The 25588-nt window shown below is 40.6% G+C and overlaps 1 protein-coding gene across 1 annotated transcript; it reads right to left on the reverse strand.

Moving 5' to 3' along the window:
- Window positions 1-23291, reverse strand: TMEM14A (transmembrane protein 14A). Its single transcript, XM_089679514.1, has 5 exons — window positions 23157-23291; window positions 18567-18646; window positions 10386-10487; window positions 2601-2688; window positions 1-373 (listed from the first exon to the last, which is right to left on the reverse strand). Exons 2-5 carry the CDS (start codon window positions 18640-18642, stop codon window positions 334-336), a joined length of 306 nt encoding a protein of 101 aa, XP_089535640.1. The 5' UTR covers window positions 18643-18646; window positions 23157-23291; the 3' UTR covers window positions 1-333.
- Between the last annotated feature and the right edge of the window lie 2297 nt (window positions 23292-25588).

Below are 25588 nucleotides of genomic sequence, written 5' to 3' on the forward strand. Positions count from 1 at the left end.
TAAGAAACCAGGCACTTTTATTTGCTGAAACCGAAAAACATGAAGCTGGGCATTTCTAATCATTTGCCTTTTAACAGAAGCCATGTTTTGTAACAGAAATGTAATATGAGTTTTGCTCTAGTGCTTGTGTTATTCAGAACTATTCAATTTGAAATAAAGAACAGTATAAAATCCAAGCATAGAGATGTAAAAATGAGTGCAATGAAAATTATGGAATGATTAAAAAGTCAGTGCATATGTCATGTTACAGTAGAATGTATAAACTGGAAGTCTTCTGATCTGTACATCACAAGGGGCTGGTTGTTGGCACCTTTTGCAGCAGGTACAGATCTCTTAGGTCAGATTCAACAACAGCTTGAACACCATGAAAATGCTGTAGAAATAGAAAAGCTTATTAACATTTTTTAGAATAGCAGAAGAATATAGTGCTGCTCTGTGACAATAGATACAGCATGTTGAATGACGCTGTGGCATTGATTTATAATTGCAAATACAGGTTGCTTATAGGATCTTCAACTTCCTAGGTGAATACAAATAAAAATATCAGGTCAGTCTTCATCACATCTGCAGAAAATGTGGACCCAGGCATAAACTCAGTGCATGTTTCCATAGCAGTGGTGTGGCAATAGTCTTAGCAGCCCACTCAACTACTATGGGGCCCATTAGGGAGCTGTTGTGGACAGGTAAATATAGCAAATCTGTATGCATGTGACGATAACACATCTCCAGTACTGTATGATTAGGAATTGAAGATATTGCTGTTAACACTGACCTTTCCAATCAAGAAAAATGAATATTATTTCAAGGATAGTGAGGTGCACATTGTGGACAGAGGGGACAACTGGCTTGCAAGAAGCATGAAAGAGGTCCGCTACGTCCAAATTGAACAACCATCCCTGGACAGGGGTGGGTCTCTTCATCACCATCTTTCTTCCATATGAAATGAGATTTTAACATCTCTTAACCGGTGATTTGACAATTTACACCTTTAGCCACATAAATTGAGGAACTAAGACCTATGTAGACTTCCTAACACCAACAATGGGGTTACGTAAGTAAGACAGGTTAGCACCACAATCAGATCTCCCATTCTGCACTTGGACCATCAACTTTTATACAATTAATAACTGGAATACGGGGTCCTAAGGTGTGAATGTAAATGCTGTGGTATCTTCCTGACACTCTTGGAACTGAAGAGGTGGCTTGGTAAGCTATGAAACTTCTTCAACATTAGAAAAAAAGTCCAGTTGAGTGTGACTAATACTAGAAGTAGTATTCAAAAAGAGCTGACTTCAGATGCACAAGCAGACTTTTCAGGATCAACCTTGCTAGTCTCAGATGTCCCTTTGCAGGCTATGCCGTAGGGAGAATTTGAACAGCTTCTTAGCAGTGTAGATTTATTGCCCTCAGCAGTGGTGTATTCACTTTTTGAGCTGTCCTAGGCAGCACAAGAATTGGGCGCACCCCACCAGCACCCAACATCCACCCCCCCCCCCTCCTGTTACAACCTTTTCTGACACCTCCTGGTTGATTGCATATGTAGGAACATGTAGGTCATATAGAATAGTAGGGGAGAAGATACTGCCAATAGAAGCTAATGATTATAAGACTGGCATTCTGGGGAAGGTACACAGACGTTTGGTGACACAAACACAGGAATTCCCAGAATACATAACCTATAATTAGGTCACCACCACACTCCACCCTCCCCACCCAAAACCACCACATCAGATCTGTAGTAGCTCACTCCTATACTCACTCTGTTTCCCCCTCTTGTCAGCATGTTCTTTGTCAGAGCATGTTCAAGCAGTACAACTGATTGGCTTCTAATGCTAATCCACCCCCTCCCAGTCTGACTGTCGACAAAAAGTTAAATTCAGTTACTAACATGAATTGAAATTAAATATATATTTAATTATTTTTTAAAGAATACACAACTGCATTAGTGTGTGTTTTTTCATATTTGCCTGGCGTTTAGCTTAAAGCAGTTGTAAAGTCATTTTTTTAATTAAAATAATAAACATTTTATACGCACTAGCTCTGAGCAATAGTATTACACAGAGTGGCCCCGATTCTCCTCTTCTGGGTTCCCCGCTGGTGCTCTTCGCTCATCTTCTTCTGTGTGTGCCACCATAGGAAGCCATGTGTTATGTGGGCACACATGTGGGTGCTGTGTGCAAAGAAACAAACAGAGGGTGCACGGGCCTAGTGCATTACCTTCTAAAAATGAGATTTATTGAATAAAAAGTAGTATACTCACAAAAGAATAAAATCAAAGGCACATCACAAAAAAGACAGCATGGTCCAATCTCCCTAGATGGTTGCTGTTGGGGGACTGTAGGTCTCCAAATGGCTGACGCAGTAATGCACTAGGCCCAAGTGCCCTCTGTTTGATTCCTTGCACACAGCTTCTTTGGATTTCCCTGGTCCGTTTAGGGCAGCAAGGCTTGCATTCCCAAAACGTACTCCATGTGAGGTTACTGACATTGTGTAGCTCATCGTCCAGCACAGGAGTTTCAGCATTCATTTGCTGATGCTTTTTTATCACACATGTGGGAGCACCAGATATTAGCATGTAAACTAATAGACATAAAACGTACCTAATTCCAGCTACAACTCCAGCAGGCATGATTTTCCTTGATCGATTGTACCTCAGACCCATTATTACACTTAGAGAACCGGCAGCAACTATGGAAATAAAATACAGTAGAGGCAGAAATTAAATCATGCTATATACATCATCAAGTTAACCCCTTTGCGCTTAAGGGTAAAACAAATCTTAATGCCTAAGCACAATTTTGTACACTTTGACATGTGTTAGCAAAACCGTACATATCATCACAACTTGGGAATTCATTTGGTGGTAAATGGTAATGGATATCTCCTTTTTTTTTTTTTTTTTATAATCAAAAAGAAACACAAATTTAGCTGTATATTTCTTGCTACTACCATAACTTACCACCAAAGAACCCAAAATAATTTCTCCTGCTCCTGAAGATCGCAGTGATACCACATACATGTATGTTAGTTGTAGTTTGTGCCCGTAGTACGGCCCAGAAACAATAGTGCGCATTTTGCTTTTTTATTCTGCCGCTAACTGATACTAATATAAAAATGAATCCTGACCAAAAAAATCCTGACCCTTGACCCTGACCTTTGATCCTGACATTGACCTTTGACCCTAACCTTGACCCAAACACTAACCCTGGAAGTGACCTAGATCAAACCTTGATCTAGGTATTTATTATTTATTTATTTTTACACACACTTTCTATTTTTTCTCTCGGAAAGGACAGAGAGAGATACAATGTTTCTCTCTCCTCCATTCAGAGATAGAAAACAAGGGGGGTGGTCTTCACAGTGGATGATCACTGTGATAGCCAATCAGAGGTTATCACAGTGATCAGGTGACCCAGAATCAGGCGTTCCAAGTCCCGATCGTTAGAACGGGACCCAGGGCTTTCAGTGAAACCCCAGTCTATGTACTGGGAGTGTACCGTGCGGCGCGCTCCCAACACCAACTCAAGTATGCAAATTAGTGGCCCAATGGGAAAAAGGCCCAGTCCAGTGTGGCCACATATTTGCATGCAGTTGGCATGAAGGGGTTAAAGTGTTTGTAAACCTCAGACATGAAATATGGACAAAGCATATCTCTCTGCAGTGTGTGCTTGTCTCATATCAAAGCACTAAGTGTAATTTCTGTCTGCTGCCTGGTTCCTCTGCTAAAAGCATGAATGACAAGTTTTCCTGCCATAAAAAGAAAAAAAAGGTGACAGGGAGGGAGCTCCAGCACACAGCCTGTGATTGACAGCCTCAGTTCTGTTTCTGTGTGCTGCGTGAAGGGGGGTGGGTGTGTCTCTTCCCTCCAATCAGCTCTCAGAGCTCTCCTCACTGATGTAACTTCAGTTCTCCCCCCTGCTTTTCAGAGCTGAGAGATCCTGTTTAAATTCTGCACTTGAAATGGATGTAGTGGACAGGTGCTACAGATAAACAGATACAACTTATGTAGAAGGATTTGTTTTATTTCAGTGTACCAACTGAGGCCAAGTCACTTCACTGGATATAGTTAATTGTTTACAACCACTTTAAAGTAAATCTGTTACTTTACCCATTAAGAATAAAAAGTAACAGTTTCTTTTTTGATAGTTCAATCACAAATATATATTGTCCAAACCTTCCTATACAGCAGGGTAACCTTCTAGTGCTCTGAGTCTAATTGTGTAAACTCCATGTTCTCCTGTGGTGGAGCTCACAAGGTTGATGACCTTCTTCCTCACAAGACAATATCCTAGTGACTGGCAGTGAAAACCTTTCTATTTAACTCAGCAAATGTTTCCTTTAAAAGGGGAATATCGGGTGTCTCCATGCCTATTCCAGCTCAGTGAGTCACAATATAATGATGGATGGGAAACATGCAACTTTAATTGTGTATTGGCTGCCCACATATTTCTATCTGACAAGTTCCTTTAAAGTGTATCTAAAGACAGAACTTTTTTATTTAGTTTTGGAAATAGTAGGGATGTTTTAAAAAGACCCCCCAGTGGTTTTGTTTCATTTTTGCTGTCTGTGTCTATTCAAGATTATTCCTTTCCATCCTTCAAGGGAGGGGATTCCCTCTTAGACAATTGTCACTGGAACAGTTGTGAAGCGAAAACAAACAAAGAGTGCACCAACCTTGCGCATTACCTCAGTAAGCCAAAATGTATTAATTACAGAATAATACTCACAAACACTGAAGTATATCATGCATGTAAGTCCTCAAAGGGACTAAGGATAAAAGCAGCCTGCACGAGTCCCATCAGAGGAGTGGACACTCAAGGAACAGCTGACGCATTTCGAAGGACGAACCTTCTTCATCAGAGCTTGACTGAACAATGAGTGATCACTCCTATATATACTCTAGATCCAAAAATAAATTTAAAGATAAAGGATATAATGAAAAAACTGATTGAAACAGCCTTTAACAAATATTTACTCCTTTATGATCCTAACTCCTCAGATTACAATGATACGGCAACTAGCACATACTCCAAGAACCTTGCTGCTTCCAGCAATCTGGTAGAAGTATGCTTTTGTACTAGGTTTAACAACAAATCCTGGGATATTAAACATATTTTGTCCAAAAATTGGGATATCCTGAAAAGCGATCCCATGTTAGGAAACGCATTCCCAGACAAGCCCACACTTATCTTTAGGAAACCGAGAGACCTCAGGAGTATTATAGCACCAAGCAGATTACGTAAAACTACTAAGCAGTTCAAACCCAACCTGAGCCCTTGGTCTGTGATCTTTGGTCAAAAGGGGTGCTATAGATGTGGAGTCTCAAATTGTGGCACTTGTGAGGTTCTGTGGCATCGAAAACGGGACTTCAAGAGTACTAATGGCAAAAAATACCCAATAAAACAATTAATCAATTGTGGTACAGCCTTTGTTATATACGGCTTACTTTGTCCATGAGGCCTATTATATACAGGCCGCACTTCCCGGTGTCTTAGGACCCGTATTATCGAACACAAAAGCAACATCAAAATGGGTAAAGATAAATACTCAGTCCCACGCCATTTTAAAGAACCTCATTTGAGCAACTATAGTGGTATGAGAGAATTTGGAATTGAGGCCATCTCTAAAGATTTAGATAATGGAAGGAGACATCACTGTGTAGAAGAGAGAGTTTTTGGATCTTTTGGGCACCCTTACTCCCAAAGGGCTAAACGATGATCTTGAAATACACACTCTCATTTAGCCCCCTTTTTTCTACAATAGGTGCAGACAATTTGCTTTGAGATTCCATTCTGGTTCCCTGTCAGATTTTTAGCTAAAATACCATTGCTGTTATTACTGACACATCCAAAACTGGATTATAACCACACATGCACTCCAAATACTTGTGTGGTCCACATATGTATTTATATATAATTTTATATATTTTTTTATATTATATTATTTGTATTTATTACACAGGAATTCAATCAACTATAGACTGTGTCTGGGTCTTTGAGTTTTATGTTAATATTAGTATACATTTTTATACATTTTATTTCTACATTTTATATATATATATATATATATATATATATATATATTTTTTTTTTATACATTTTTTCTATACATTTGTAGGCTGAGCAATTTTTATTATCCATTATTCTGCCAATTTCATTCACCATTGCTGTCTTTATCTTCTACATCATTCCCCATCACTGAGTACAGTACTACATAAGAATAAAGTTCACCTATTCTGAGAGAAACAGTTGACACTTATCTCGTTGTCATAACATATGTGGTTACATGAGGGTGTGTGGGATTGCATACATACATACATGTAGGCATACCCACGCATATATACACACATTTATATGTATGTACAATCATTATATATTTTTTATATGTATATGCAATCATCTTATCCGATATTCCTGAGATCACAACCCATATCAGCTTTTCCTAAGGGTTGTTCTGCATATATTGATATATATTTAATTGATATATTCCTAATCCAAGTTTCATTTAATGTATAATCTATGTCTTTTACCAACATTAGGTTCATAGCATAATTTCTATTTTTCTCTCTCTTTCTCTTTCCTAACATCCCAGATCACCACTGCCCCCCTATTGACTATAGACGACAAGCAGTGTTATCAATAGCACTTAATCCCTTTTTTACGTATCTTCTTGGATTCTTTCACTTCAGTTATTCATTTATATTTATATATATATATATATATATATATATATATATATATATACACACACACCAGTATTCATATACATTTCACATGTTATTCAAATTTTCTAGGTGCCCCAAGACTATAACTTAGTCTATATGATTTGCACTACATATCATTCTCCCATCCCCCGTTTTCTTCATGCAAGGGGTTAAACATGAGATTTTCCTTGGGGCTGTCCACCATGCTGTATTGGCCTGCGTTCCATACACAGGAACTGCAAGCAGCCATATATGGTATTAAGCACGAGATCCCCCTCTGCTGCTGATTTATAACTATTACTTTCCTCTAACATCATGTTTGAGGTGATTGTTGCCGTATTAGTGCATTTGCGACAGAAACAATTGAGTACTGTCCGTGATACTTTTTTTATTTGCACTAACATACAATTTTGAGGACAAGCTTTGGGGGTATGTCCCCTTCTTCAAAGTCCAAGCAGTACTATCAATATATAGATAGTACTGCTTGGACTTTGAAGAAGGGGACATACCCCGAAAGCTTGTCCTCAAAATTGTACGTTAGTGCAAATAAAAAAAGGATCACGGACAGTACTCAATTGTTTTCTTTAACATCATGAAATACGACTTACATTCTGCTAGCCTGGTAATATAGAAACCTTTTACGCTTGACTAATCTTTGTATAATAGATAGATGGATCCATGTAATAACAATAGCACTACAATTATATTTATTTCTATACATACTGATTTACCATCTACCAAAGAATTAGTGATGAACTATTGATTAACTAATTTGCTATCACATCTTTATCACATCATATCAGTCATCCAGTTCACTTTCTTTCCAGAGATATGTTTCACAAAAGAACATAAGCTTTACTACATTTATTTACTATTTAATCATAATTAGCATCCTGATTTTATTTTGTATATTTAATATATATAATTTTAAACACTAACCCATGTATCTATACGGATATAAAAATATAGAGATAAAATATAGAGATATATATATCTACATTTTTAACAATTTGACTCGGTCATTGTTTACATCTGGGCATGTTTGTTTATTTATTTATAGCATTTGTATCAAGGTTTTTAAACTTATATGGATCATGCTTTTAAATATTCTTATCATTTGTTATATGTAAAGTTTTATGCAATCATGATTGTTGTTTTATCAAGCTTTGAATTGTACTATTATGTCTTTTCTATCACTAGCACGTTTTACTGAGACATTTTTTGACACCTTAGTCCCTCCTCCCAATTGGAGATGGCCCATCCCAAACAGGGTGGACCCAATTTTAGTTCTAGAGTATATATAGGAGTGATCACTTATTGTTCAGTCAAGCTCTGATGAAGAAGGTTCGTCTTTCAAAATGCGTCAGCTGTTCCCTGAGTGTCCACTCCTCTGATGGGACTCGCGCAGGCTGCTTTTATCCTTAGTCCCTTTGAGGACTTACATGCATGATATACTTCAGTGTTTGTGAGTATTATTCTGTAATTAATAAATTTTGGCTTACTGAGGTAATGCGCAAAGTTCGTGCGCTCTTTGTTTGTTTTCGCTTCACAGTATTGGTCGGGCTTCCCCAGCCTTGTTTGGAGCTGCACAACCCCATATGCACTGGTGGTAGAAACTTCCAAGTCCTGACTCCATCTACCTACCCCATGTAGGGTCATAGAGCGCAAGAGAGTTTGTTTTCTTTCTATTGTACTGGAACAGTTGTCCCAATCAAAAGGATCTCTTCAACTCTTGTCCCTGTGACCGCTTTAAAATTTGGGATTGATGATTATTTCTTTTTCCCTGAACAGTTGTCCCCAGAACAAATAGAGGGGAAGTGTCTCCCCAGTGGAGACAGAGGCAATAAAACCAGACAGGGGTTTTAAAGAATAGGTTGACCTTTAAAAGTAATATTAAATGCACATCTTTTTGCACTTATTATTTTTTTATTAGGAGCCTGTAAAGCATTGCACCCATGATCAGCAATGCAAGGCTCCTGCAGACTATCAGCATAAACTGTCCGTTCGTACCTCCTCCCCAGCACTCTGGTAGTTCACTGAAAACTACAAGCCATCAGCCCGCAAAGACTAGAAGGCAGTTGCAGCTTTCCTATTCACAGAACTCTGAACGAATGATGAAGCCGGGTGGGCGGAGCCACACATGGTTGCGTTTTTTTTTTCAAAATTGTGACAGTGGGTGCCGAGAGAAGATCCTTGGCTCTAGTAGTTCATTGAAAACTAGAAAACATCAGTCGCAAAGGATAGAACGTAGTTATAGTTTTCCTATTCACAGAACTCCGAATGAATGATGAGGCCAGGTGGGCGGAGCCACACATGGTTGCATTTGTTTTCAAAGTTGTGACAGTGGGTGAGGAGAGATGATCCCTGGCTCTGGTAGTTCATTGTGAAAACAAAAACCATCAGCCGCAAAGGCTAGAAGGCAGTTGCAGCTTTCCTATTCACAGAACTCTGAACGAATGATGAAGCCGGGTGGGCGGAGCCACACATGGTTGCGTTTTTTTTTTCAAAATTGTGACAGTGGGTGAGGAGAGATGATCCCTGGCTCTGGTAGTTCATTGTGAAAACTAAAAACCATCAGCCGCAAAGCCTAGAACGTAGTTGTAGTCTTCCTATTCACAGAACTCTGAATGAATGATGAGGCCAGGTGGGCGGAGCCACACATGGTTGCATTTTTTTCAAAACTGTGATAGTGGGTGAGGAGCAGGGGCAGACTGACCATTTGGAAACTCGGGCACTGCCCGAGGGCCCGGGGTCAGTAGGGGGCCCCATGAGATGCCCCTGGTACCTTTTTTATAGGCTTTTTTGAGTTTGGGCAAGGACACAGGGGCCCCATGATCCCCTATTGCCCGGGGTCCCCATGAGTTGTCAGTCCGCCCCTGGTGAGGAGAGATGATCCCTGGCTTGTTGTCACTAGCGGTAGCAGATCAGGGAGAGGCTGCAACAAGTTCCATGTTCTACCCTAAAAACTGGTGGAACATGTAACATGTTCCAAAGTTGAACTTGTCCTTCAACACTTGTCCAATGCATCTCAAACCAGACAAAGGGGTTTATATATACTTGAAAGTAGCATACAATCTCTAGGTAGTTGCCTCTAAATAAAATGTGAGGGTTTTCAATCTTATTTATTATGCTGGCACCTTTATTGGTACCCACAGATTATATATCATAACTGTAAAATTTGGTATAGTTGATCCCACATATTTACAGCAGACGGAAAAAACAAGACAATTGTAAATATCGGATTCCATCAATGAGTTAAACTCCCAGGGCAGATTCATACCAGTATAATGCAATGCAAAACAATTGTTTCCTTTGTGCTCTTGTATTGAGTCTGCATTGCTCAATGCTGATCAATGAAGTTCAATGCACCTGGTGTGAATAGGCAGTGGATCCAACCGTTAGTTATAATTACAAGAAGCTATATTTATAAAGTATGTGGGTTTTTTTGCATTATACACTATCTAGCTTACTAATAACAGCAGCACAAAAATCGATGATGACAAACTTCAAAAAACACAGAGAACAATAACTGAACCACTTCAATTTTTTATACTGTACATACTTACTGTATATTCTTACATATAAAAACCAAGGTCCACAAATACAGTACAAAACACTGATCTCTTTACATATATCCCAGCCTAAACATTCCTCCTTAACATATATAACTTATTTCACTTACTCAGTGATATCTTGATATCCCTTGGATTGAATGAAACACGCATTGCGCCATAGGCAGCAAGCAAACCAAACATGAGACCAGCTGCCAAAGATACAATACTACCTGGAATGGAAAGAGAAACATATGAAAATGAATCTACAGTGATCCTATGTAACCTATAAACATGCAAAGTCTGCGCATACCATTAGATTAAGTGGCCAAAAAAGAGACAACTTATTGAACAAAGGATGGACCAGAGATACAGGTTGGGTACACACAAAAATGTCGAAAGCTGTAGGTTCTAAGGGCTCATGTACACTGCAGCTGATAAACTCACATTTAGGAGCTGTTCAGCATTTTTTTTTCAGCAGCCCCTGGACTCTCCCTAATGTTTTCCTATGTGTCCATGTACACATCTTCGTTTACAGTTGTTTACAGGCATTTGAGTTTACAGTGGTTTCTTTGAATGCAGAAAACTTGCGTTCAGCAGTAGATTTTATCAGCGTTTCAAATGCAAAACGCTTGTAAATGCGTGTAAACGTGGCTAAACACGGCTAACTGCGTTTATAGGCGTTTGCGGTTTAAAATTTTTTTTAACTCTTCCATTTCCAGATGCTGTCCAGAGCCTTTTTTCATCATGAAAAATGCATACAAAGCGTTTTCCCGGTACTCAAATGGACCTAGCACACCATCCTTTGAGGCTTTGCATGAAAAAAAAATTTTTTGACACCGCCGCAATAATTTCTGCACAGAAATTAGCTGGAACACATCAAAACACCACAAAAAAAAAGACAACTAATCTCAACAAATACTGCTCTCTCTGCTTCTGCTCTCTCTATTTCTCTCAAAATGTCTGAAATAGTAAATTTTTTACTGTTTTTCAGTGCATTCTGGGCATTTTGGAAGGTCTCCTGGGGTTATTTTTAAATAACGCTTCTAAACACAAACGTGGTATGCAAACGCGGCTAAACAGACATTTTTTAACCTTCGTTTTCCAGCAGTCAGTTTCCATCATTCAGAAGTGTCCCATGTACATGGGGACTAAAGGTTGCTTTGCTGGACAGATGTTAGTAGTACAGACACTCCTCGCTTAACGACCTACCTGTTTAGCGACCGCTCGCACTTACGACCATCTCTTCACCGTTACGACCGCTCACACTTACGACCATCTCACCGACGGTACGTGCTAAAACGTGGTTACGCGCTAAACGTGGTAGCGGCCCTGCGTCTCAAAGTCATTCATCATTCATGGCTGAAATTGTACACTATTCTGAGGTCCGGTACTGCTGGTTTCCTGGTCAGTATTCACATTTCAGCAGTACTGTAAATTACTGTATTTTTTTGCGATGCAAAGAAAAAAACTTTATAAACAGCTATACTGTACTGTACTGTATACAGTCCAGGATCTCTCTCAGGCCCACACAGTACAGCACAGTAGTATGACAATACTGTATACAGTACAGATATAGTACATTACAGTATGTACAGTACAGTGTAACTATTTATAAAGCTTTTTCTTCAAGCATACAAGTTGTGTGTGATCTGGGTGCCTTATTCTGTATTGTACTTTACCCCAGATGTCTCCAAAAAGGAAAAGCAAGGTTGCACCAGAAAATGCCAAGAAACAAAGGAAGGCTATTGATCTTGAGAAGAAAATGAAGATCATAAAGGATTATGAAGGTGGCAAAAAAGTCCATGAGATAGCACATGACTTGCAGCTGGCACATTCAAAGAGGCAGTGAAAGCATCAACAGGCTTTAAAGCCATAATAACTAGACAGCGGAAAGGCCTAATTCATGATATGGAGAAGTTACTGGCTATCTGGTTTGATGACCAGATTCAAAAAAGAATGCCACTGAACCTTTCAATAATTCAAGCCAAGGCACTCAATATCTTTGAGACTTTGCAAGCACGCAGCGGTTCAACCGAAACCTTTACAGCAAGTAACGGATGGTTTCAACGGTTTTCTCAAAGATTCAACCTGCATAATCGGAGTGTCAGTGGTGAGGCAGCAAGTGCAGATGTAGAAGCAGCAGAAAAATTTGTTGACCAATTTGATAAAATCATAGAGCAAGGTGGCTACTGTCCAGAACAGATCTTCAATGTGGATGAAACTGGACTTTTTTTGGAAGAAAATGCCTGAAAGATCCTATATACACAAAGAAGCTAAGACAATGCCTGGCTTTAAGGCATTTAAGGACAGGGTCACATTGTTGTTGGGAGGAAATGTTACCGGGTTTAAGTTGAAGCCTTTGCTTATCTATCGCTCTGAAAACCCACTTGCATTGAGCAGAGTTAGAAAGAACACACTGCCTGTTTACTACCGAGCAAATAACAAGGCATGGATGACTCAAGCTTTATTTGAGGATTGGTTCACCCACTGCTTCATACCCTCAGTGAAGCATTATTGTCAAGAAGAGGGCATTCCTTTTAAAATTATCCTCCTGCTTGATAATGCTCCAGGCCATCCCCAGTATCTTGATGACCTAAACCCAGATGTAAAGATACTATATCTACCTAAAAACACAACTTCAATCCTTCAGCCAATGGACCAGGGGGCCATAGCCACATTTAAAGCATACTATTTACGCACAACTTTTTCCAAAGCTGTCGCAGCAACAGAAAATGATGAAGTAACTCTCCGTGATTTCTGGAGATCTTACAACATTTTAGACTGCATAAACAACATTGAATCAGCTTGGAAGGGAGTGACAGAAAAGTGTATGCAAGGCATATGGAAAAAATGCCTAAAATGTTTTGTGAACAATGTTGCAGTTTTTGAGAAAGATGAACATGTTGATGCCATAAATAAAACAACTATGGAACTTGCTAAAGTGCTTAATTTAGAAGTTGAGGTGGAAGATATTGAGGAATTAGTGCAATACAGGGAGGGAGAGCTAACTACCGAAGATTTAATAGAGTTGGAAGCACAGCAGAACCTGGCGGAGGAGGAAGAAGAAAATGAAAACATGGAAGAAGTACCAAAGAAGTTTACTGTGAAGGGATTAGCTGGTGTGTTCTCAAAAGTGAATGCAGCTATGTTCCAACTAGAGAGTATGGATCCGAATGTTGAACGATTCACAAAGGTGGAAAGACAAATAAGTCAAGTTTTACAGTGCTATCGTGAAATATATGAAGAAAAAAAGAAAATGACAAAGCAGACCACTCTAAGTGGATACTTTTGGAAAGTTACACCAAGCACTACCAATGCTTCAATTTTTACTCCATCGTGTCCCTTACCTGGGCCTTCAGCAGCTCCTGATATTAGCTCTGATGATGACACAGATGAAGATTTTGAAGGATTCGTTTACTAAAATGATAGCCTGAATTTATTTTTTTTTGTTTGTTTGTTTTGGTTTTTTTGTTTACTGTATTTTAAATATCCTTTTTCCTTCTTGTACACTCTACAGTACAGTACTGTGGTTTTTGGTGCTTTAATGTACCTACTGTACTTTATGTACAGTAGGTACATTAACTTTATGTTCTGTAATACAACATTCCAGTACTGTGTGTAAATTACACAACCTATGCAAATTAAAACAAGTGGAAGTTTTCAGTTTGATCTTTCTTGTTATTTTACTTATTCAGAATACTGTATTGTCAAATACTATGCATATATTGTACTACTGTATACAGTACATGCAGTTCCTCACTTAACGACCAATTCGCTTAACGACCAAGTCGTTGAAACGGAACTCGGTCGTTAAGCGAGGAGTACCTGTATATATCTGGGCATGACACAGGTACACTTTGAAGTAAACATAGCAAACCTGGGCAATTTCAGCTAATGATCAGGCTTTACTAGCAGATATGCAGAAAAAAAACCTGCAAATTGGGGTATGGGTGCAATGGGGGAGATTCACTAAAACCGGAACGTGTAAAATCTGGTGCAGCTCTGCAGAGAAATCAATCCTCTTCCAGGTTTTATTGCCAAAGCTTAATTGAACAAGCAGAAGTTAGAAGCTGATTGGCTACCATACACAGCTGCACCAGACTCTGAGTACTTCAGTTTTAGTAAATCTCTCCCATTACAGCTAATTATGCACCTTATATTTTGATCTCAATGGTGTGGTTCTGTGGTGCCACCATACCTTCGCCCACCTTGTTTGTGTCTCAGTGCCCATTGTATTTGTAAAAACTTTTTTGAAAACCCATTTATCATTTTCTTTCCACTCCACAATTATGTGTCACTTTGTGTTGGTCTATCTCATAAAATCCCAATAAAATACATTTTACGTTTTTGGTTGTAACTGACAAAATTTGGAAAATTTCAAGGGGTATGAATACTTTTTCAAGGCACTATATGTCAACCACATTTACAGACTGGAGCTGTGGACCATATGAATAATTGTATCATTACAATAATTTGTCTTGCAAATGTTGTTAATGCTTTTCTTTGTTTAGATACCACTGCAATCTTCCCTTATGAGTCCTGAAGAAGCAAAATGAGAACGCATTGACCCATTAGGACTTATCTCCACAGACTATTTTATTTTAAGGAACATGAATGCAAAGTATAATAGGAGGACAATTAGGAATGAATATGTTACTGTGAGAGAAGTCACAGTTGGTATTCATTTATCATTGCATATAGGCTATGTGTTTATGTCCTATGGGTAGTTATGTGATTTTATTGTGAATCTGTAATAATAAAATTTGTATTTGATTTTATATATACCTATGTGTGTCCCACTTGTGTGTCAGTAATCATCAGCTAGAATTGCCCAAGTTTAGTATTTTTACTTTAAAGTGTACCTGTGTCATGTGCAGACCTATAACACTAACATCTGTCCAGCAAGCCAACCTTTAGAACCTATAGCTTTCAACATCTTTATTTTTGTGTGCACCCAACCTGTATCCACTTTTTTGATTTGCTGTATGTGATCTTATACATACATGTGTGTCCAGCTTGTATGCCAGTAAAGTCCAATCATTTTCTTTTGGTACAAGTTTGGTAGTATTGCAGATGTGGCATTACATTATATTATAGGCAGGAGGAGCCTGCCGCGCTGATGTCACTGACCACCGAGGCCGCATGTTAGGCCGGCGGCCACCTTAGCTACCTCTGTCCAATTATTATCTTGATGCTTTGGAAACCATTATATTGGAATATTATTACTGCTGTGCACTTTATACCTTGTTATACCTTTGGCTCAATAAATATACTACACCATATCAGCAATTCTTGTTTGGGGGCTGAATTTTTGAGCCATTCAAGGTGGATACTTACCGTTCCTGATACTCTGGATACCTGCTGTAAGTGAAGCATAAGAGCAGTCCCTGTATGCTGTGAGGTTCCTAGCTGAGAGCTCTGGAGTTCATACCTGTTTGCACGGTGTACCAGTGGAGCCCCTTATTCCTACCAGTTCCTTGATAACCACCAGTGCCTTTCTGGATATTATAACACATGCGCATTAATATTGTGTGTCCGGTGAGTGCAATCATACCTCATTTTCCTTACCACGGAAGTCAAGAGCACCTTATTTCCATGCATCACTTGTGAGGACAACCCATATCCCAAGTCACTGGATTATTATTGCATTACTTGCTATTGGCTTTATTATTATAGTCTATTGGACTTTTCATTACGTTTATATGTCACTTTATTTGTCAAAACTTTGATGACACATTATTGTCACTTTTTAGCGTTCCATTTGGAGCTTGATCATATCACCAGTCACTTTGATATATACGATTATTTATCATTATTTTAGCGCTGCCTTTTACATTGACGTTTTTAGGACTTAGGGGTTTATCCTTATGCTAGCTGCTTTAATTACATGAAGCACTCACATATTATATTTAGTATTGTTCAGATGTGGCATTATAGTTGTCTAAGTACTGTATCATAACCAGCTTGCCATATGATGAAAATAAATCCATAAGCAGATGTTACCTATAGTGAAAACTGCATTTCTAAATAACCTATAGATCCAGAGATGTATGTGGCTGATTTTTGTGAATTTCAGTTTTTCCATTGAGGACTGAAACAGACTTTGAAGCTTGTGTGCATCAGCACTCTGGAATGCTCTTCCTTTTAAATGGATCTTCAGTAAACTAGGGCAATGCAGCTCACCTGTCTGCACTGTAAAAAAAAATATGCATGGCTGTTCTTATGAGTAAATCAAAGAGTCAAGCGCAAGAAAAATCCACCATACGAGATCACTACTCACTGCCGCTGTATGAGCACTAAAAATAGTGAAGCATTAGGTCCAAGAAAAACAGTGCTGTAAGGGTATGGTAAATAATGTTTACCTCCCAAGACGGTATACCTTTGATTGGAGTAATATATCATGATAAGTAACATCAAAGAGTATGGTAGCCAGGACAAGGCAGAAGAACCGTCCACTCCTCAGGGAACACAAGCCTGGAGAGAACTCTGTTGTAGTGAGCGGCTTGGACCCACCGGGGATCGCGGCAATCCAGAAGTGACGTCACCACGACCATGGAGGGGGCGGAAGCCGTATCCTGGCCTTAGAACACAAGCCGAGCTGGTAACCGTGACAAAGCATTTTGTGCGCATGTGTTTTATTAAATCTCGATTATCAAGAGACTTGATAAAGTGCTTGCGCAAGAAACATGTTGTCACGGTTACCAGCTCGGCTTGTGTTCCAAGGCCAGGATTCGACTTCGGCCCTCTCCATGGTTGCAGCAACGTCACTTCCTGATCGCTTTGATGCCCGGCGGGTTCAGCCACTCACTACAACGGAGTTCTCTCCAGGCTTGTGTTCCCTGAGGAGTGGACGGTTCCACTGCTTTGTCCTGGCTACCATACTCTTTGATGTTACTTATCATGATATATTACTCTAATTAAAGGTATACTTCCTTACAACGCTGTTTCTCTTGGACCTAATGGCTGTTCTTATGTGTTAGCAGACCATTCATACTTAATGGGCTGCTTTAATGAAATGACCATTAATTCATGACATATGCCCATTCATATGTGTGCATTAACCAAATGCACAAGAACAGCAGTGTGAATAGTTCCTAAAATGATAGCTTAGTCTTGAACCCTGTCATTGGTCATCCAAGTTGCCCAACACATTTAAGGGCTAATAGGGAGGTACATGAGTCTGAAAGAGACAGTGCTTATTTTTTTACAGGAAAACTCAAGATTTGTGGCAGCAGTGGCTAAATAGTTAGCACTTCCACCTAGAAGCAGAGTAGTTGGTTCAAATCCCAACCATGACACTACCTGCCTGGAGTTTGCATGTTCTCCCTGAGCCTTTGTGGGTTTCCTCACACACTCCAAAGACATGCTGGTAGGTATCTGAATCCTGTCTAATTTGTCCCTAATATATGTATGAATGTGAGTTAAGGATCTTAAATTGTATGCTCCTTGAGGGCAGGGACTAATGTGAATGTAAATTTATATATATATAAGATAAAGCTCTGTATAAATTGATGACGCTAAATGAGTACCTGTAATAAATAAACAATACAATTTGTATATATTTCAGAGACCCATAGCTCTGGATCTATTGATCACGCTGACATGACTTTACAAGCAAAGTTCTGGTGCAGAGGGAGCAGATGCCACTCGGAACCATCCCCTGGAGTCAAGCGTGTTAAGTATGTGTGAAGTGGCCTCAGAACCGCACTAGCCACGCCCTCTGACACATTTTTCCCCGCCCTTCTGGGCTTGGTCACAAAGACCTCTCAAAGTGCTGAGGCTACTTCACACATACTTAACACGCTTGACTCCAGGGGTTGGTTCCCAGTGGGGTCCGCTCCCCCTCACCTCACTGAAGATACCGGAAAAAACCTAGGATGCTGCTCCCTTCATTCCTCTGCCAGTGGAGCAATTCCTCTATTTCAATCTGGCTTCAGAGCGGCACCACTAAGCCTCACAAACAGTCTACAAAGTTCTGGTGCAGTCATGTTTCACATCCCTTCCCTTACAAGTGCTGCAATCTTAGCTAGGCAGATTAGAAATGCAAGTTATTCTCTCTAGAGCAGGGAAAAAAAAACTGCTTGATACATCAATATCTAAGAAGAGAAGCCAGCCACATGTTCCCCTACACTTACACATCCTAGGTATGCCAGAATGTATATCAACCTATCTAACATAATGTACAAGATGTTACATTTTAATATTACCTGACAGTGTTTAAAATAATGGTAAATTACCTTTGCATACCTAGCTAAAAGATTAGGGCAACAAAATGGATAGTGGCAATCAAGATGAAATTTAGAGCTTACCTTTCCGAGAAAACCCCATAAAGCCACCAAAGGCCAAGAGTGCAGCGTATCCAAAACCAAGCCAGTCCACAGCCATGATTCTGAAAATATTCACAGAGTTAGCTATAACTATTATTAAAACATTGACATATATTGTAGTAGTCTACATTTTGATATTTATTTACAGAAAGAATTCCCAAAAATCTGCAATGCAAACTATTACTAGCTGAAAAGAGAGCACTGGACTAATAACCCTCAGGCTCCATGCACACTTGCTTTATTTAAGCTCAAAAAATGCTTGGAAAAAATTTGGTAATAGTGGTTTTAGTAGCAGTTAGAAACATTAGCATTTTATTAGCATCTTTAGAGTATAAAAAAGCTAGAAAAAAAAGCTGTTAAGAGTGTTTAGTGTTTTTTTTTCTGCTGGAAAAATTCTCAAAAAAAACTCTACAACGACAATTTTTTTTCTGCTCCTAGATGCTAAAGCCCCAAAAAACCCTAAAGTAGTGCGCATGGATGCATAGGATAACACTAATTAGCTTCTAAGAGCAGAAAAAAATGCTAGCGTGCATGGAGCCTTGAGGAACTGTCCATATAGTAGAGCTGCAATTAATGATTATTTTCACAATCAATGAGTTGGCCAATTATTGTTTCGATTAATCAGACAAAAACCTCAAAAATAGTGTGGTATACAAATTAATTAATAGGTAATGTTTAGGGTTATAGCCGGTATCGGTGCTGATACTAAGCATTTGCTGAGTATTGTGCAATTGCTCCAATACTTGAAACCGATACCTTCATGCTCAGGGATTCCCTCATTGACAGCTGAAATGTAAGCAAAAAAAAGCCTACAAAAACAAAAAAAAGAGCCAGCATTTACCGGTTGTTAAGGAGCGGGGCTACCACGTCCTTAGCAACCGATGACTCATTCAGCTGTCATCGGGGTTCCCCTGCTGACAGCTGAAGTGCAAACAAAAGAAACATCCAGCAATTGGAGCGGTCATAAAAAAAATGCAGCCTGAAAATGTTTATTAACAATAACACAGAAAGCTAAAAAGAAACATTGTTTCATTTTGTATCTTTCTGTTTATTCATCTACAGATCAAAGGGATGTACTTCCATCTGCAGATGAAGTCAGTTAAAAGCAACCTGTCAAATAAAAAAACTTTGTTTTTCAGTTGCTTTGGTGTTAATGAAATTAACAACAGGTGCACTAGATGGGCAACAATGAGATGACCTCAAAAACAGAAATAGTTTTACAGGTGGAGGCCACTGACATTTTTTTACCTATTCATCTTTTCTGAATGTTTTTCACTAATTTTGCATTTGGCTAGGGTCAGTGTCACTACTGGTAGCATGAGGCGATACCTAGACCTTACATAGGTTGCACAGGCAGTCCAACTCCTCCAAGATGGCACATCAATACGTGCCATTGCCAGAAGGTTTGCTGTGTCTCCCAGCACAGTCTCAAGAGCATGGAGGAGATTCCAGGAGACAGGCAATTACCCTAAGAGAGCTGGACAGGGCCGTAGAAGGTTCTTAACCCATCAGGAGGAACAGTATCTGCTTCTTTGTGCAAGGAGGAACAGGATGAGCACTGGCAGAGCTCTACAAAATGACCTCCAGCAGGCCACTTGTGTGAAAATCTCTGATGAAACAATCAGAAACAGACTTCATGAGAGTGGCCTGAGGGCCCAACATCCTCTAGTGGACTCTGCACCATAGAGCTCAATTGGCATTTGCCACTGAACACCAGAATTGGCAGGTCCGCCACTGGCGCCCTGTGCTTTTCACAGATGAGAGCAGGTTCACCCTTAGCACATGTGACAGACGAGAAAGGGCCTGGAGAAGCCATGGAGAATGTCATGCTGCCTGTAACATCGTTCAGCATGACCGTTTTGGTGGTGGATCAGTGATGGTCTGGGGAGGCATATCCATGGAGGGACACATGCGCCTCTACAGGCTATACAATTTCACCCTGACTGCCATTAGGTATTGGGATAAAATCCTTGTCAGATCCTACACTAATGCAGGGGGTCCTGGGTTCCTCCTGGTGCATGACAATGTCTGGCCTAATGTGGCGAGAGTATGCAGGCAGTTCCTGGAGGATGAAGGAATTGATACCACTGAATGGCCCTCACTCTCTCCTGTCCTAAATCTAATATAACACCTCTGGGATATCATGTTTCGATCCATCCGACGTCGCCAGGTTGCACATCAGACTGTCCAGGACCTCAGTGATGCCCTAGTTCAGATCTGGGAGGAAATACCCCAGGACACCATCCGTCGTCTCATTAGGAGCATGCTCAGACGCTGTCAGGCATGAATACAAACATGTGGGGGCCATACAAACTACTGAGTACCATTCTTAGTTGCTGCAATTACATTTCAGCAAAATGGTCTAGCCTGCTGCATCATTTTTTCATTTTGATTTTCTGGGTGTCTTTGAATTCAGTCCTCCTGTAGGTTGATCGTTTTCATTTCCATTAAACGATAGGGCATCCTTAGGTTCCTAACAAATTACCCAGACCATATCAGTATAGATAACCAGCATTTTATTGCTCCCCATTGAGATCTAATGTGTTTTCAATGTTTTCCTTTATTTTTGTTTGAGCAGTGTATTTACATGTTTCACATTGAAAAAAAGCGCAAAAATTGGAAAAAATGTATTTAATTTGTAAATAACTTTTCAATGCTTTGTACCAGAATCATAGTGCTAAAATAAAACAGAAGGACTGGTGGTACTCCCTTATCCACAGCCCTACTCCTGGGTAACAATCCTTCCCCAGCCCAGACCAGCTCTGTGATGTCAGCCATCAGCGGACTTTAACCTGCTGTCACAGGAGTGCAGAACTAACTGCACTCCTGTCATCCACAGGCAGGGACGTGGATAAGGGGGTACCACCACCCCTCCTGTAGGGGGCCCAGGCCAACATAGGGGCCCAGGCAGCTGGGTGAATCAGATGTGGGCAGGGAGGGTGATCAGCATGGTGGGGGGCAATTACTGGAACCGATTCCCTGTATGGCTCTCTGCAGCAGCTGAAAGCTGGCTTCGTCTCCTATCCCTCCCACTGGCTTTCAGCTACTGCACATAGAGCCATACGGGGATTAGATCCAGCAATTGCTTCTTGTGGCATATATGTCACATATACCAGCCCCTCCCTTTCCTGAAGGAACACAATGAGTGATCGGTACCAATCACTCACTGTGTTCTTTCATAACTGAAGCGTAGTAAACTGTTTTTATTATTTGGGGGTTCTGGGGCTGTCAGGTTGGCTGTGTGGGGCCCTGTGGTTTCTAACAGCAGCCCTGTCCACAGGAGAAGTATGGCTGCATTTCTCTTTTAAGTAAGCTTATTATAATACAAGAAGAAAAGATCCTTTACAGAGTGACACTTTGCACATCATTTCAGTTCCCTTTAGCCAGAATTAGAGCACTTTAAACATCCTTACTGAACACGCTGCAGGGTGAAGTGTAACTGCAAGGGACACAAACCCCACCCTATGGACAGGGAGGGTTATCGGCATGGCGGGGGGGGGGGGGGGGGGCAATTACTGGAACCGATCCCCTGTATGACTCTCTTTGCAGCAGCTGTAAGCTGGCTTCTTCTCCTCTCCTTCCCACTGGCTTTCAGCTGCTGCAGAGAGAGCCATACAGGGGATCAGGTCCAGTAATTGCTTCTTGTCGCACCCATCACTCACCCTGTGCACCATACATTTCCCCCTGCTGCCAAGGCCCCTCTGCGTGCCTCACCCCCACAGTGCTGCCGGCTTCCCTCCTCTCCTTTCCACTGGCAGCTGCAATAGGATGGAGAGTGGGGGAAGGGTTTGGCATATATGTCACATTTACCAGCCCCCTTTCGTGAATAAACACAATGAGTGATCGGTACCAATCACACACTGTTCATTCAAAACTGAAGCATATTAAACTGTGTTTATTATTGGGGGGGCTTTTAGGTTGGCTGTGTGGGGCCCTGTGGTTTCTAACAGTGGTTTCTGTGTGGGGCCCTGTGGTTTCCATTGGAGAAGTACGGCCAAATGAGCTTTGGCTGTACTTCTACTTTAAGTAGGCTTATTATAATACAAGAAGAAAAGACACTTTGCACATCATTTCTGTTCCCTTTAGCCAGAATTAGAGCACTTTACATGTCCTTACAGAAAAAGCTGCAAGGTGAAGTGTAACTGCAAGGGACACAAAGGGTGTTACTGTCACCACCCCACCCTATGAGCCAAGCCAAGCCGAGCGGCTACTCCCTTCTGTTCCCCAGATGTGTGCATTCTGCTCAGTAGGAGCTCTGTTTTTCCTAGAATGAAACATATCAGATTTAGGTCAGCCCAATGCTGCTGTCTGTGAGTCTCCTGTTCACATGTGCAGCACATGTCATTCTCTTCCATCTGAAGTCTTCCTGTGATCATGTCCCCAGGAGACAGGCAGCTGACACTTGAGGGAAGCTAGTTGTACAGAGATCCTGAACAGCCACCCCAAAGTCTGACCTCTGCCAGCTAGGCACAACCCTGCTGTAAGTCATGCTACCTCCTTCCTATTAACAATCACAGATCATTAATCCACCCGATTGAAGAATTAAAAACTGCACTCAGAGCTCATGCCTACCTCTGTCTGGTCCCCGCCTCCAACTTCCAACCTTTCAACTATGGCATTCAATGAGAAAAGTTTTTCCACTTCCTCCTTGGTGTGCAGGACGTTCTACTCTAGTTTTCTAGGCGCTCTGTTCACCCTCTGCCTGCTACTGCCATCTACTGACTGTATCTGGGACGACAAGAGATTCTTTAACGTTCTGTACCCTCTACTGGAATGTTCAAGTAGGCATTTGCAAAACCTGCCTTTTACTGCCACCTAGTGGCTATAGATAGTATTGCAGAAAGACGTGCGTTCCTAACAACTACATTATGGGGTTGATTTACTGAAGGCAATTAGACTGTGTCTTTCCAAAGTGCCATTGTGCTCTGCAAGTGCAGTTGCTCCAGAGCTTGGTAAATGAGCAGAAGCTCTGCTGACTTCCATCATCCAATCATGTGCAAGCAAAAATGCTGTTTTTAAAAATTTTCCTTGCATGTGATTGAGTATTCTTGACAAAGAAAGCTTTAGGGTCAGTTCACACTATAGAAACGCTTTTTGATGCATTTTCGGTATGTTTTTATGTGTTTTTGACACGTTCCAGTGTGTTTTTTTATGCATTTCAGTTAATTTTCCCTCTTTTTCGTCAATTTAATTATACAGGATTTATATAGCGCCAACAATTTGCTCAGCACTTTACAATATAAAGGTAGACAATACAGCCACAATACAGGTCAATACCACCTGGCAGCACTAGGGTTGTTGGTTCGAATCCCAGCCACGGCACCACCTGCCTGGAGTTTGCATAATACATAATGTCCCACTTTTTTTTTTAAAACTGACTTTTTCAAAAGTTCTGTGTATTTATTTACATCATGTCAGGGCAGCTCAGTGGCTAAATGGTTAGTACTTCAACCTGGCAGTACTAGGGTCACTGGTTCGAATCCCAACCACAGCACCACCTGCCTGGAGTTTGCATGTTCTTTCTGTGCCTATGTGGGTTTCCTCCAGGTACTCCAATTTCCTCCCACACTCCAAATACATGCTGGTAGGTTAATTGGCTCCTGTCTAAATTGGCCCTAGTATGTGTATGTATGAATGTAAGTTAGGGACTTTAGATTGTACCCCCCTTGAGGGTTAGGGACTGATGTGAATGTACAGTATATATGTAAAGCACTGTGTAAATTGATGGTGCTATAAAAGTACCTGTAATAAATAATAATAGGAGGGTTAGGAGGGCCCTGCTCCTTGGAGCTTACAGTCTAAGAGGGAGGGGCTAGTGGTTCAAAAGGTAGTTACTGTGGGGGATGGACTGATAGGAGGAATAGAAGATTCTGTTATTAGCTGAAGGCAGGATAGGCTTCCCTGAAGAGATAGGTTTTCAGAGATCACCTAAAAGTGGGCAGAGTAGATGATAGTCTTATAGATTGGGGTAGAGAGTTCCAGAGGATGGGGGAGGCTCTGGAGAAGTCCCGGAGACCAGCATGGGAAGAGGAGACAAGGAAGCTAGAGAGCAGGAGGTCATGGGAGGAGTGGAGAGGACAGTTTGGGTGATATTTGGACACAAGAATGGTGATGTAATTTGGGGCAGAGTTATAAATGGTTTTATATGTTATTGTTAATGGTTTTAATTTTATTCGTTGGGTAATGGAAAGCCAGTGGAGGGATTGGAAGAGAGGGGTGGCAGATATGGAACGGCGACATGTGCATTCCAGTGCATTTTTGGTGTGTTCCAGTGTGTTTTGATGCATTTTACTGCGTTCCAGTACAATTCTGTGCAGAAAACATGCAGCATGCTCTGCTTTTTTTTCTGCAACTGGAACGCACTGGAACTGCAAGCACTGATGTGAACTATGACTTTGACAATCATATAACCTACTTTCTGTGCATTTTGGATACAGAAAAAAAGCAACTGAAACGCATGTAGTGTAAACTGGCCCTTAGTCTAGGTTCACATCTATGCAAGTTGCGTTTGAGGCGTTTCTGCATTGTGTTTTGCGTTGCATTTAAAATTTTTGCACTTGCAGTTTTTAAGCATTTTTGATGCGTTTTGCATTTTTAAAAATTTTTTTAAAAAATTTTCTGACAAAAACACAATACATGCTTTTCTGCAGCATTCCCATTGAAGTCTACAGAACCAAAAACGCAACATTTTGCATTCAGAAAAGTCCCTGACCCTTTCCAAAAATGCACCGGGTGAAAATGAGGAGATGTGAACCTGTCCCATAGGAAATCATGTTAAATGGACTGTACTGTGTTTCTGCAAAACGCTGCAGAAAACGCTTAGGTGTGAACCTAGGGTTAAATAGGGTTGTCATCTCATCCATTTAAAACAGAAGCTTCTGAGGCTAAATTTAATGCAGATAAGGCATTAAATTAGTTTAATTACCACCTCAATGAGCCACAGAAGCTCGCTTCCCGACTGCCCTATAGCAGAAATACTACTACAGGGCGGCACAGGTACTCAA

This window comes from Staurois parvus, unplaced genomic scaffold (assembly GCF_062004578.1).
Source record: "Staurois parvus isolate SC_StPar_1 unplaced genomic scaffold, SC_StPar_1.0 ptg000226l, whole genome shotgun sequence".
Taxonomy (NCBI): domain Eukaryota; kingdom Metazoa; phylum Chordata; class Amphibia; order Anura; family Ranidae; genus Staurois; species Staurois parvus.

What these genes read in the sequence shown, in the direction of transcription:
- TMEM14A (XM_089679514.1), bottom strand. Translation starts at nt 18,642, where the DNA reads ATGGCTGTGGACTGGCTTGGTTTTGGATACGCTGCACTCTTGGCCTTT. An exon ending in GGATATCAAGATATCACTGA is followed by an intron (nt 2,689 to 10,385) that starts GTAAGTGAAATA and finishes TTATTTCCATAG; the next exon opens with TTGCTGCCGGTTCTCTAAGT. An exon ending in GGAGTTGTAGCTGGAATTAG is followed by an intron (nt 374 to 2,600) that starts GTACGTTTTATG and finishes CTATTTCTACAG; the next exon opens with CATTTTCATGGTGTTCAAGC.